General features: G+C 37.6%; 1 protein-coding gene across 2 annotated transcripts in view; it reads right to left on the bottom strand.

Moving 5' to 3' along the window:
* Positions 1–14,593, bottom strand: part of FAM214A (family with sequence similarity 214 member A) — a 95,055-nt gene that overhangs the window by 18,568 nt on the left and 61,894 nt on the right. For both annotated transcript variants that reach the window (XM_036252875.1, XM_036252868.1), the window contains 7 exons: positions 14,352–14,536; positions 12,515–12,717; positions 11,817–11,942; positions 9,229–11,074; positions 5,556–5,675; positions 3,319–3,398; positions 2,003–2,111 (listed from right to left, as the gene is read on the bottom strand). In XM_036252875.1, the coding sequence (XP_036108768.1) occupies positions 2,003–2,111; positions 3,319–3,398; positions 5,556–5,675; positions 9,229–11,074; positions 11,817–11,942; positions 12,515–12,717; positions 14,352–14,536 (2,669 nt within the window). The remainder of the gene's footprint in view (positions 1–2,002; positions 2,112–3,318; positions 3,399–5,555; positions 5,676–9,228; positions 11,075–11,816; positions 11,943–12,514; positions 12,718–14,351; positions 14,537–14,593) is intronic.

Consider the following 14,593-nt stretch of genomic DNA (forward strand, 5'->3'; position numbering starts at 1 on the left):
ATCGATGTGAGAGAGACACACCGATTGGTTGCCTCCCATTCAACCCCATCGAGGGCTGGGGGTTGAGAACCTGCAACCAGGTACCTGCTCTTGACCAGGAATCGAACCCACAACTCTTTGTTCCACAGGCCAAAGCTCTAACCCCTGAGCCAAACAGACCAGGGCAGCCTTATGTAATTTTAAACTGATGACAAACAAGAATAGAGAGATCAACATCTCTGAACTGACACCTTGGACAGTGACATGAAAAAGAGATCAACATAACATAAAATATATTTTCTTTTGTTGCTACTAAAACTTTGAAAGATAGCCTCAACATGCCTGGGTTGCCAGCTTGATCCCCAGCAGTGGGCATGCAGGAGGCAGCCCATCGATGTATCTCTCTCTCCTTTCTTCTCTAAAAAAAATCAATAAAATATATTTTAAAAATACAGCCCTGGCCAGTATGGGGCAGTGGTTAGAGTGTCAGCACATGCACCGAAGGGTTGTGGGTTTGATTCACAATCAAAGGCACATACTTGGGTTGCAGGTTCGATCCTGGCCCCAGTTGGGGCAGGTGCAGGAGGCAACCAATCGATGTGTCTCATTGATGTTTCTCTCCCTCTCTCTCTTTTTCCCCCTCAATCTCTCCCCTCTCTCCCTCCCTTCCAATCTATCTAAAAATCAATGGAATAAATATACTCGAGTGAGATTTAAAAAAACAAAACAAAAAAACCACACCACAAATTTTAACTTCTTTTCCCATAAAAATTACCAATGAAAATAACTTTTATTTACTTATTATTTTTCTTAATTGATTTTTAGAGAGAGAGAGGAAAGAGGAGAGAGGGAGAGATAGAAACATCGATGAGAAAACATCAATTGGCCACCTCCAGCATGCCCCCCACTGGAGATTGGGCCCATAACCTGGGCATGTGCCCTGCCTGAGAATTGAATTGGTGACCTCTTGGTAAATGGGTCCATGCTCAATCACTGAGCTACACCAGCCAGGCTAAAATAACTTTCAAAATGTCACTAACCAGTTCATGTTTAAGGCTTTTTTCTAATTAATGACAACCAAACCCATAATAATACACTTGATCCCAAGTAGAAATATCCATACTAAATAAAGCAGTACATGTACTGGAGACCTTTAATCATTTGATTTAAAAAAAAAAAATGCCTGGCCAGTGTGTCTCAGTGGGTTGAGCATCGTCCCATGGACTGAGTGGTCCTGGTTTGATTCCCAGTCAAGGCACATGGCCAGGCTGTGGGCTCGATCCCCAGTAGGGGGACGTGCATAAGGCATCTAATCAATTTTTCTCTCTTACATTGATGTTTTTATCTCTCTCTCCCTTCCTTCCTCTCCCTTATAAAAAAATCAATAAAGCCCTGGCCAGTTTGGCTCAGCAGTTAGAGCGTCAGCCTGCAGACCAGAGAGCCCCGGGTTTGGTTCCCACTAAGGGCACATGCCTTGGTTGCAGTTTGTCCCTGGCCCCGTTGGGGTCGTGTGGGTGGTGACCACTTGGTGTGTCTCTCTCACATCCATGTTTCTCTCTCTCTCCCTTCCTCTTTCCTTCCCGTTCTATCTGAAGATAAATGCAAAAAAATGTCCTCCCTCAGGTGAGGATGAAAAAAAAAAATCAATAAAAATATATTAGAAAAAAAAAATAATTTTATTTTAGAATAGATTTAGATATACAGAGAAATTGCAAAAGTGAGTCAAGTCTATCCTGCAGCTAGAGCAGCAGATAGTCCAATCCAACCTGATTAAATGAAGTTCTCTGTCTCCTCTACCAGCTATCCAGTTCTAAGATATCACTGCTAACAATTCTCCCAACTTCACTTCTCAGGAAAGGGAAAGGGGAAAGGAATAAGAAAAAGGAAGGCAAGAAGGTGATTTCCAGACTTTGGAAAAACACAAACCATTTATTTCCCTTTCATAAACAAATGACATAAATTATACACTAGGTTTAGCTTAAGAAACTTCAACTCTTAAAATAGTTTCCAAAAAAAACATTACCTCAAAATTTCCTAGGAGACTAAGACTTGTTATAGGTGGAGCACTAGAACTCAGAAATGGTTTTTCATGGATTTCTGGATCGTCTTCAGTGTTTAAACATAGCTGAGGACTTAAAAAAAAAAAAAAGAAGTCAGCAAATGGATATTAACCACAATATTTTCTAATTTACTGCTGTATTATAATCTAATTAAATTGACTTAAACTAGCGTTAACAAAAAATTAATCTAACCAAATTTTAAGATGTGAAATATAGTTTAACATTCCTGATTAGATTTTATAATCATTATTATAATATTTGATAAAGAATATATATAACATCCTGGAAGGTTTCATGGTGGAATTTATAACATATCACATAATGGCATCTACTGGAATATATAATAATGCAGTCTCCTATATCAATCTTTGTTTTCCGTTAAAAATCTGAATATAAGGGCAAAATTATGTTATTAAAGAATGACACTGCCCGGCTGATGTGGCTCAGTGGACTGAGCTGTGTACCATGGACTGAGAGGTCCTGGTTTGATTCACTATCAGGGCACATGCCCGGGTTGCAGGCTTGATCCCCAGTGGAGGTGTGCAGGAGGCAGCCAATCGATGTTTCTCTCTCTCATTGATGTCTCTCTCTCTCTCTCCCCCTTCCTCACTCTCTCTAAAAAAATCAATAAAAATATATTTAAAAAAGAAAGAATGACAGTATTGCCTGGCCAGTGTGGCTTAGTGGATTGAGGATCGTCACATGGACTGAGAGGTCCCGGTTCCATTACGGGTCAGGGCACATGGCCAGGTTTCGGGCTTGATCCCTAGTAGGGGGTGTGCAGGAGGCAGCCGATCGATGTTTCTCTCTCTCTCTCTCTCTCTCTCTCTCTCTCTCTCTCTCTCCCTTCCTCTCTCTTTAAAAAAATCAATAAAATATTTTTTTAAAAAGAATGGCAGTATTATCCCTGGCTGGTGTGGCTCATTTAGTTGAGAGTTGTCCTGTGCACTAAAAGGTTGCAGGTTCAATCCCCAGACAGGGGGATGAGAAGCAACCGATTGATGTTGCTCTCTAAAATCAGTAAAATTATATTAAAAAAAGTAAAAAGAATGACAGTATTATATGACAACATGGAACAAATGCCGAGGGTTTTTTGCAAAGCAGTGTAGGGCAAAAGAAGAGGTGAATGACCAGAAATGTACAAACCCACTTAAATGTTAAAACCAATTGGAAAATAAGATTTCTGTTTATTTTTTTAGAGCTAACATTATTTATTATAAAAGGCCAGAATTTTGTATAATACTATTTCATATACACAAATGAATTTTAAGATAAATACCTTCTAGATGATAAGCTTTTCAGATGCAGTAACGAAGAATCGAGATCAAAGCAACCTGATTGTGTCTTTCTTTGAGGAACCTAAGGCCAAAATAATCATTTGTGAAATTAATAAAGACTATAATTTTTCTTGAATTGACAGAATAGTTTTCAAAATAGAGTTAATTGTGTCTTAAAAATAATAAACTTTCTCCCATATCAGCTTACTTAAAATCATGCTCTTTATTACATATTGTTTTTTTCTTATTTTATTAGCTAGTTTGGAAAAAAACATGATTAATAAAAGCACTTTTACCAGGTTTTGAAATTTTTTTAAAGAAGCAGGACCAGTTTTTTCTAAAACCAAACCCTACACAGAATTCCAATATATAATAAGATGTTTTTATTTTATATACTTCTGTATTTGGGGAGTGGAAATAAAAGACTTATCGCTTTAAAGTAAAAAGAAGAATTAAATGGCAAGGAGAGCCTGGGGTCTGGCCAGCTGTGCTGCTCCTCTGCATATTCCCACTGTGCTGCACATTTCTAAGCAACCTGGGGCTTCACAGCCAACAGATTTGAAAAACACTATACTCTGGAGTTAGAAGCACCACAGTATACAAATGACCGTCTAGCTCAAAATATCCTAAAAATGAATGACCCAAGTGTAAATTAAAGGTAAAATCATATACAACATGCAAGTTAGACAGATGTTTCTAGAATTAATATTAAGTATGTACAAGTATCTGAATGATTAGTCTAACTGTGACTAAGAAAAAACAGATGATACTGAAAGTCTATACAACCTCAGTATTTTTGAGTTGTACAACTACACCATGCTATTTTTTGTAGTCAGCACTTAATGTGAAAATTTCAATCTAAACTCTCATTCAATTCTGGAAAGGTCTCTACCTTTATTTCTATGAATACTGCCTTTTCCTTATTCTATCTAGTCCTCCTGTTAGAATTTCTACTAGATTTTTATTGAGAATCTCGTTTTATCTTCCATGGCTTTCATATTTTACCCTCTTCCTTTCTATGCATCATTCTATTTTTTTGTTTTTGGGCTTTTTTGGTTTGTTTGTTTTTGGTTTGTGCCCTAGCGGAAACCAAACCCGGGACTCTCTGGTCTGCTGGCTGAAGCTCCAACCGCTGAGCCAAACAGGCCAGGGCTCTATGCATCATTCTAAATACTTCCTTTTCTTTTTTTTTCTTCTAAGTGCTTTCTTAATATCTGTCTAATCCATTGACTAACTCTCTATTCATCTAATTCTAGTCCACTGTTTAATCCATCTGTACGTACACTTGTGTGTATACTTCAATTATAATATTTTTTCATATTTAGAATGTCTATTTAGTTCTCTTTCAAATCCACATGTTCTTTCATCTTAATCCCCCATCTTTATCTTCATTTATTTCTTGGAACATTTTAAACAGAATTATTTTTTACTCTCAGGTTGCTCTGATAACAGGATTCCTAAATGTGAATTCTCCCATTTCTTGCTTGTGCCAATTCTTTTACGGTGCTTTGTGGTGTTTTTCCTCTGAGATCATCTTCAGCAAGAGTTATTTTCCATGAAAATAAATGCTTGGTGCTACGGGTTATAGATGTGGGATAGTTTCATGTTTCTTCTGCTTGGACTCAATGGATTTCACAGGTTTCTATTTAGATTATGGTTATTTCTTATCTAGATGTTTCTGAACCTCACAGACAGCACAAATTCAGAACTCCTATCATGGGTGGCTTAGGTTTAAGTAAAAATTCTTTTTGGGGGCTCATTTTCCTACCCACTATACACCTCCCTGTTGTACCCTTAAGTATATAGGTGAATTTTTTCCTTCTCTCCCAGTTCTAGAAGGGCAGTTCAACCTTGTTTCAAGTTTTATGAATAGTCTGGTTTTTAGGTCCCAGCTATGACTGGAGCAGACTTGCAGCCCTGACTCCTGTCCCGGCAGGGGCATTAAACCATAGCTCTATCTTAAGTCAGATATCCTAGAGGGCTATAATTTGCCCAAGTATTCAGATGTGTTCCTTTCTTGCTCTTATACTATATTAGTATGTGTTTATAAGTCGTGTTATGTTTTACCCAGGATTTCTGTGTTTGGGAAGGAAGAAGGAGGTCTTCCTGCATCAACTCAGTGCACCATATTGAATAGAAGTCTATAGTGATTTTTACACTGGAATGATGCTGATAAATGATTTGCAAACATTTTAGATAGTTGCAAGTTTTAAACATGAGATCGGAGAAAAATACTTACAGGACTTGAAAGAAGAGGCAATCCAGTCCGAGGATGAAAGGCTCTGGTTAAGGTTCCATCCAAGGAATGAAAATTATGTTTCCGCCAGACATTTGAATGTTTCAGTGGCATAGTCCTCTGCTGGGAAAAGAATTTGATTTCAATATTTTTTGGTCTTAGACTTATTTCTAATATGTACTGAGGTTACTACATCCTTGGTGATGAAGCTAGTGATCTATATATCTGTATCTCTACATACACATACATATATACACACACTTTAATCAGAAAACTTTGTCTAAGTTTTTTTCTAAGATGCTGAATAAATTCAAATATTCTAAAGAAAGTTTGTTCAAATACTTTATCAACATCTGGTCACATTTATAAATATTTGGATTCTAGCATCTAGTAAGGTAATATTTGATTGTTTTCATTTGTGAAAATAAAAACAACTACTCACAGGTAAAAAAATAGCATAATCTAAAATATAAAACTATGTAAATATCAAGAGGCATTCTCAGAGGATATAAATTGGTGGGGCATAATATATAGCAATATAACAAACATGAATTTTAAAATATATCTAATACAGCCTGACCAGTGTGGCTCAGTGGATTGAGCATTGTCCTATTGACTGAGAGGTCCCAGTTCAATTCTGGGTCAGGGCACATGCCTGGGGTGTGGGCTTAATCCCCAGTAGGTGGCGTGCAGGAGGTAGCCAAGCAAAGTTTCTCTCTCACATCAATGTTTCTATCTCTTTCTCCCTTCCTCTCTCTCTAAAAAAATCAATAAGTACATATTTAAAAAAATAAAATATATCTAATATAGTACCACATTTTTGAAGTAAAACAGGAAATCGGCTAATTCTTAAGAATTTACACAAGTTTATACCCAAAGATCAAAAATTCATAAAAACATATGAATAAAAATCAGAAAAGACTAATTTGGGTTCTGGCTCTACCATTTACTACCATTACTTTGTGATCTTAGGCAAGTTACTTAACCTCTCCAGGGTTAGGGTTCTCATTTGTAAATTTGAGTCAATAATAGAACATAGCCTTGGCGCGGCAGCTCATTTGGTTAGAGCATCATCCTGATACACCAAGGTTGCAGGTTTGATCCCTAGTCAGAGCATATCCAGGAATTAACCAATGAATGCATAACTAAGTGGAACAACAAATCAATTAAATAAATAAATCAGAACATAATACTTTATAGTGAATTTGAAGTATTAATTTAAGTCAGTCAACATCGGTAAAATATTCAGAAGAGAGCCTGGACACACAGTAAATGCTACATGATCGAGCCTGCAAATAGGGCATGTGCCCTGATGAGGAATCGAACAGGGGACCTCTTCGTGCAGGGGACGATGCTCAACCAACTGAGCCACATCTGCCTGGGCTACATGATTACACCTTTTTTTTTATCCTTACCTGAGGACGTTTTTGCATTTATCTTCAGATAGAGTGAGAGGGAGAGTGGGAGGAAGAGAGAGAAACATCAGTGTGAGAGAGACACACTGAGTGGTTGCCACCCACATGACCCCAACTGAGGCCGGGGACAAACTGCAACCAAGGTACATGCCCTTAGCAGGAACTGAACCCAAGACTCTCCAGTCCATGGGCCGACGCTCTAACTGCTGAGCCAAACCAGCGAAGGCTACATGATTACATTTTTAACAAGTGCATGAAAAAATAAAACTTAATGGCTTGAAAAATACCAGGGCCAAAGTAAGCCTCCCTCTTAGGTTCCAGAAAGGATCACGGAAAGCTGATATTCTTAAGGCCAAGGTAGCTTTTTGAGACAATTATAGTTTTAAGAAATTAGAAACTACCATTTGATTAAACCCACATGTTAAAGAGATGAGATCTTCTGTTTAAGAACATAAATTGTAAACATGGCACTATTTTAAAACTCTAATGTCCAGCAAAATAAATTTGAGTGAGGAAGAAGATAAACTAAGTCATTCAGTTTTGAATCAAGTTTTCTATATACCTGAGATATAAATTTGTGATACTACTTAGAGAAATACATAAAATTTGAGCCTAATAATATTCTAAGGTTAAAAAGTGGTTTAGTGGAATATAATTGAAAAAAATATATTTTATTTACATTGTGCATTAAAGGTTTACAAAATATTTTAAAATCTATTATTTGATTGTCACTACAACTCTGAGACAGGCAAAAGAGACATTTTTTTTAACTTTTTTTTTTTTTAAATCCTCACCCATGGACATTTTTGCATTTATCTTCAGATAGAGCGGGCGGGAGAGAGGGACGAAGAGAGAGAGAGAGAAACATCGATGTGAGAAAGACACATTGACTGGCTGTCACCCACACGGCCCCAACTGGGGCCGGGACAAACTGCAACCGAGGTACATGCCCTTAGTGGGAACAAAACCCGGGTCTTTCTGGTCCGCGGGCAGACACTCTCACAGCTGAACCATTTTATTTTAAAATGAAGAAGACTGAGCCCTGGCCGGTTTGGCTCAGCGGTTGGAGCGTTGGCCTGCGGTACAGAGAGACTCGGGTTCGGTTCCCGCTAAGGGCACGTATCTCGGTTGCAGTTTGTCCCCGGCCCTGGTTGGTCGTGCGGGTGGCAGCCACTCAATGTGTCCCTTTCACATTGATGTTTCTCTCTCTCTCTCTCTCTTCCTCTCTCTCCCTCCCGCTCTATCTGAACAAAAATAAAATAAAATAAAATAAAATAAAATAAAATAAAATAAAATAAAATGAAGAAGACTGAGGTTTTTAGAAGTTATGTGATTTATTCAGTGTCACTCAAGGACCAATTTGTGAAGTCAGGACTGGAACCCAGGTGTTTTGACCAACAGCCTAGTGATTTCACTGCAGATATTCCTAACATCTTTAGCTGAGCAGTGGCATAACACGATGAGCCACTGTGTCGCACACTGCCAGAACAATGAATCAACATGTTAAGGTATGGAACAGAATAACAGATCTTAGTTGTTGGGAGGGGAGGGAACAGGAAGAGATTAACTAAGGAATTTATATGAATTATATGCATAACTCGTGGACACAACAGTAGTGCGGTGAAGGCCTGGGGTGGGGTGTGGGTTGGGTGGAGGGGGGCAAAATGGGGAGAAAATGGGAGACATCTATCTGTAAGACTGTCAACAATAAAAAAATTAAAACAAACAAAAAAATGTTAAGTTAAAATACATTTTATTTCTGACTCCTATTTACTCTCCAGAAATTGTTCATAATATTGAAATAAACAAAAAAGGGCAACAGGAAGAATTTACCTAGTGAGCGGGTTATTTGCAAGGATATTAATACTAGTTCTGTAGCAGGTTTGTTATATCAGAGTGTATGTTTTTTAAAAAATAATCTTCACCTGAGTATATTTTTCCATTTATCTTCAGATGGGGGGGGGGGGGCGGTCAGAGAAACATTGATGTGAGACAGACACATAGATTGGGTGCCTCCGACATGATCCAAACCAGGGCCAGGGACCGAACTGCAACTGAGGTACGTGCCCTTGACTGGAATCAAACCTGCGACTCTCTAGTCCGCGGGCTGACGCTCTAACCGCTGACCCAAATAGGCCAGGGCGAGACTGTATGTTCTATAGATAATGGGAACCTTGGGCCTTTACAACTAGACCTCCTGTAAACAAAAATCAAACCGTAACAAATATTTAAGAATATTTGAAATATTAGATATTACTCACCAACACCTCTGTATTCTTCATTTGTTCACATGTAGACAAACCATCATTTATACTCTTTCTCTGAGGGCAGTTTTGAAATTTTTCATCAGTTGGATCTTCTTTCTTATCCTGTTCATTTTTTAAATGGTTTAGCCTTTTGCATTTGAAATCTTCCTTATCTTTACTGAGATAATTTTCTATACTGTTAAGTTGCATATTTTGCTTGCATGTTGTAGGCCTTGTCGAGTGTTTATTTGAGCACTTATTTTCTTGTTTGTTCAAATACCCAGACATTTCCAATACAGTAACTTTTCCTTCTGAGTCATTATTTTTGGAATTATCAAATTGGTGATTGTTAAATGATTCTGGATTACAATGTTCATTTTTTATTATTTTTTCCTTATATTTATTTGTGCAAATCTGTTTATCAATACTGTTGCAATTTGAATACCGTTTATCAGTTCCATTGCTAATTTCTTGCTCCTTAAACTGACACCCAGAAAGTGTATTTTCCAATCTGATTGTCAAATCTAAGTTATTTTCTTTGCAATGAGACATATTTGAAGAAGCCAGTAAACTTGTGGCTTTGTTCTGTATCCCTTGAAATGTACTTTGGATGACTTCACTAGGATTGTCCTGATATAGATTTTTTATTTGAGGTTTCAAAGAGGACTTGACTTTACTACTGCATTTAAAAGCACTAAAAATTTTAGTAGGTATTAAGTTTTCTCCTTCACTGCAGTCTTCTAACAAGGAAAATTTTGTGTTAGAAATGGAAACAGAGGCATCGTCCTTGTTTTTCTTCAACAAATTTTTGTTTTCATATGAACTCCTAAACACTTTAGAAGGAACCAAAGCAGAGTCATGCATGTTGAGTGATTGCCGGGGTATATGTGATGCCGTTGGATCAATATGCTCCAGGTGCTGAGCAATTCGTGCAATAACATCTTGCCGCTCCTGGAGTAATGAGCCTATTAAAGGATTAGTCTCACCAACAGACCGATGAGAATAAAGACCATTAGAAGTGCAAGTTTCACTTTGAGGAATTTCTGGTTTTACTCGGATTTTCCCCTCATTGGTGTCTTCCAAGAAGGTAAGCTCTGGACTACCAAAAGAAATGGAGAAAGCTTCTTTACATTTTCTCACATTTTCGTTTTCTTGTGGAACCCGGAAAAGTTTTGAATTAAGTGAACTAGGCTCTTGTGTATTAAATACATGTCCAGAAACATGTGAACTGCTTGGATCACAGTGAATCAAATGCTGAGCAATTCTTGCAATGACTTCTTGTCGATCCTGAATTAAAGAGCATACTAAAGGATTAGTCTCACCAACTGACTGCCAGGAACTCTGGCGACTAGAGACACTGGAGTCAATCACTGAAAATGATTTTAAAGTTCTCACTGATGTTTCATGTGACTTTTTATCTCCGATACCACTGAAGCCCAGAATATTGGCTTGACAAGTTCCACAGTCAGATTGACTGCCAGTGCTTGGATATAGTTTGCCATTTTTGACAGCTGCAGTATATTCTGGAGGGGTGCCATTTTTTGCATGTAATACGCTTTCGGGTGCCATGGTCCAAGTTTGTTTACTACACAGACGCTGGGAACTGTTTGTACTACACTGTTCTGCTTCATTAGAATTTCGGCGCTGATGGGCTTTCAGTTCATGCTCTTGAAGTCTTTTCTCATAAAGGCCAATATTAGTGTGAATACTACATGTCAAAACTGGGTAATTAGATTGTCTGGGCAAGGACTGAACGCTGACTTTCAAGGCCACATTGTGAGAAACATTGGGAACAGGAAACACATGTTCAATTGGAGCCTGTGAGAAATTCCACTGTAGATCTACATCAGCAGCACTGATTCTAGAATCACACAGAAAAATATGGAATCAATGGGTTATAAAATATGTATCACTATTCTATATTATATAGTTATCTTTGTTTGCATTAATTATGATTGCGGTTTTACTTTTAGCTACTTTGCCATGCATGCCATTCTGATAAAACCAACATAAGACGTACAGTGGATTATGCTTGGAATAGAGATGATCTTTTTAAGAACACTAGACCACTTAAGCATTAAATCTCAAGAATATTAAAATTTAAAATTACTTGTCAAAACAGAAGGTAAAAAAGGACTCAGTATTTACCACTAAATAAATGGATTCAGCTAATTCTATTGTGCAAAGTGATTAAGAGATACTCTGTCTCATGGCCACCTGCCTAAAGAGACAATTAGACAGTTGTTCAGCAGTTTGTATGTTTGTAGTTATCAAAATGCCAAAAATTAAGTCTGCAATTATGGAAATTCAGCAGCCTAGAAAGTTTTTCTGCTTCACTTATAATGGCAGCACTAAGTTCACTGTTGGTTCTATAAAGTAAGCATTCAAGTTCTCTGAAAACTATTCCTCATCAAATTTAACCGAGTAAACAAAATTCATACCGATTCACATCAACATTTCTCTAACTTGCTTTGAGAAAAATGTCAATAAATTGTATCCACTTATATTTAGAAATGAAGGAAATAAAATATGTAAAAGTAAAATATCAGTCAGTAGCTAACCAATGTAGTTGAATACACTGTCCTTCTTGTGCCTACACATACCTGTAAAGAATATTTCGTGGAATAGCACCATGAGAAACACTCAGCCACGCACTTAATTGAGAGAAAAACACAAATGAGCGGACAGCCAATAGAAGGGTCTTTTCTTCAATAAATCGATCGCCACTCCTAAGAGAAGTGTGAAAAAAAAATCATCTAAACGTCAGCAAGTACAAAATGACTGAGTTTTAGAAATATAGAAGCTGAAATAAACACATCACTCAGAATGTCTGCTTTTAAGAGCATAGGAGTGGATTTACCAGTGTCACCTAAAGTTATATCAGTATTAAATACCTAAATTTTACTACGTAAATAGAGGGATTCTAAGAAAGGACTTCTTCTTCTTCCTATTATTATTATTATTATTATTATACTATTCCTTACCTGAGGATATTTTCCTACTTATTATCAGATAAGAGTGGGAGGAAGGGAGAGAGAGAGACAGAGAGAAAACATCGATGTGATAGACCCACATCAACTGATTGCCTCCCTCACGACCCAGCCAGGGGCGAGGACAAACCGCAACTGAGGTCCGTGACCTTGACCAGCATCGAACCTGCAATTCACTGGTTCATGGGCCGACACTCTAACCACTGAGCCAAACCGGCCAGGGCAAAAAAGATATATTATTAAAATAAGTTAGACAGTTATGGAAAACCTGATTTACCAAGAACAACTTCAAACTCAGTTCTACCACTTACTGTCGAGGAACTGGCTCCAATACCCATCTTTCTAATAACAATGCATCTTGCTTAATTGCAGGATCATTGAGATCAATCCCATCTGTGGTGGGCCCATCATCGCTGTAGCAGCAGTCTGGGAGTAGCATCACTTCCACCATGATTGGAAGGTTATTCTTCCACAACAATGTGACCTCAGATCTGGTTCGTCTGGCTTGGCGACACTTAGAGGAAATGAATATAAACAAAACGTCTCAGTAAACCCCACAATTTTATATTTTAATTGGAAAATTATGATTGTAAAGTATACATCCATATGAGAAATGAGCCATCACTTATAGAACTTGCTTAGACCTGTCTATTTAGGTTTCCTCATTAAATAATTAATTCATACTAGTGAGCTCTGAAGTTTGGATTAGTATGGAACAACATTTATGATGAAAATATTCTTGGGGAAAGCTGATATCTTTGCTCTATCTCTAGGCTATCTTTGCCCAGCCTTGCCTAGTTTGTTAATTACATCATCATTAAATAGGAAAGATTCATTCTAAGCAAAGACCAAAATATTAAAAACTCATTTTCATTACATGCTCAATATATACAAGATTAAATATATAAATAATATATACAAGTTAATAAGTATATATAATATATACTTAAGAAGCTAACTGGGAGAAAAATCCTCACAAAAAATTATACAGTACTTACCAAAAAAAATTATTAACAGTATTTTTTTATTATTATTTTTAAAATTTATCATTATTGTTGAAAGAATTACAGATGTCCCCCTTTTCCCAATTACCCCCTTCTCCCTGCTAAAGCCCTCCGCCTTTACCACACTATTGTGGTCATTGCTTATGCATATAATTAACAGTATTTTATACAAAAACACTAATATGATAGTAAAATGTATCCTCCCATTTAAAAAAGAGGAATAAAAACAGAAATTGGTTAATGTGTGGAAAGTAATTATTAACATCCATCTACTAAATAAACAAGAACAGAAAGTAGACGAGCCAGGGCTGAAGACTCTAAAAATAAAGCTGAATCACAGCAGCAAATATAACCTTAAATCTGGTGCATTAGAAGGCAGGTATGAAATTGGTTGCCCAGTCCTGGCCAGTTGGCTCAGCAGTTAGAGCATCAGCCCACAGACTGAAGGGTCTTGGGTTCAAGTCCTGATCATGGGCGAGTACCTGGGTTGCAAATTTGATTTCCGGCCCGGGTTGGGGTGCGTGCAGGAGGCAACAATCGATGTATTTCTCTCACATTCATGTTTCTTTCTCTCTCTCTCCCTCCCTTCCACTTTATCTAAAATAAAAATCAATGAAAAAATATCCTCGGGTAAGGATTAACAACAACAACAATAAAAGAAATTGGCTGCCCACCTGCCTGCTGATCAGCAAAACTACCCACTGTGCCTTCAAGAGCCATGTTTAAGAGTCAAGGTTATTGACTATGGTCCAGGATTAGAATTTTTCTTTATGATTGTGACTGATTTTTTTTTTATCCTCACCCGAGGACATTTTTGCATTTATCTTGAGATAGAGCAGGAGGGAGAGAGGGAGGAAGAGAGAGAGAGAAACATCGATGTGAGAGAAACACACCGAGTGGTCACCACCCACATGACCCCAACCGGGGCCAGGGACCAACCGCAACTGAGTTACGTGCCCTTAGCCCAAACTGAACCCAGGACTTTCCAGTCTGCGGGCCAACGTTCTAACCGCTGAGCCAAACTGTGACTGATTTTTTTATATTTAAATGTAGGCATTATAATTGCAGTGTAACAAAGGTGATGACAGAATTTGTATAGTTTATATAAAAGACAAATAAAAAGCATTCAACACACAATTCTTACCTGGGCCAACTTGTCACTACATTCATGTTTGGTAGTTACTGGGTAACAGGACTGTGCTGGAGGGCAATGGGAACTTTCTGAGCGGCCTTTTACAGAACATTCAGGTGTTCGTCCTTCTGTTATTAACAAGGCCAAAGAGACCAAGAACTCCTCTGCATCGTATTCAAAATATTCATCTAGAGTATCTGGTATTTAAAAAAAAAGAAAGAAAGAAGAGCCTTTGCTTTAATGTACTCTTGATA

Source organism: Molossus molossus, unplaced genomic scaffold (genome assembly GCF_014108415.1).
Source record: "Molossus molossus isolate mMolMol1 unplaced genomic scaffold, mMolMol1.p scaffold_m16_p_1, whole genome shotgun sequence".
NCBI classification, from domain to species: Eukaryota; Metazoa; Chordata; class Mammalia; order Chiroptera; family Molossidae; genus Molossus; species Molossus molossus.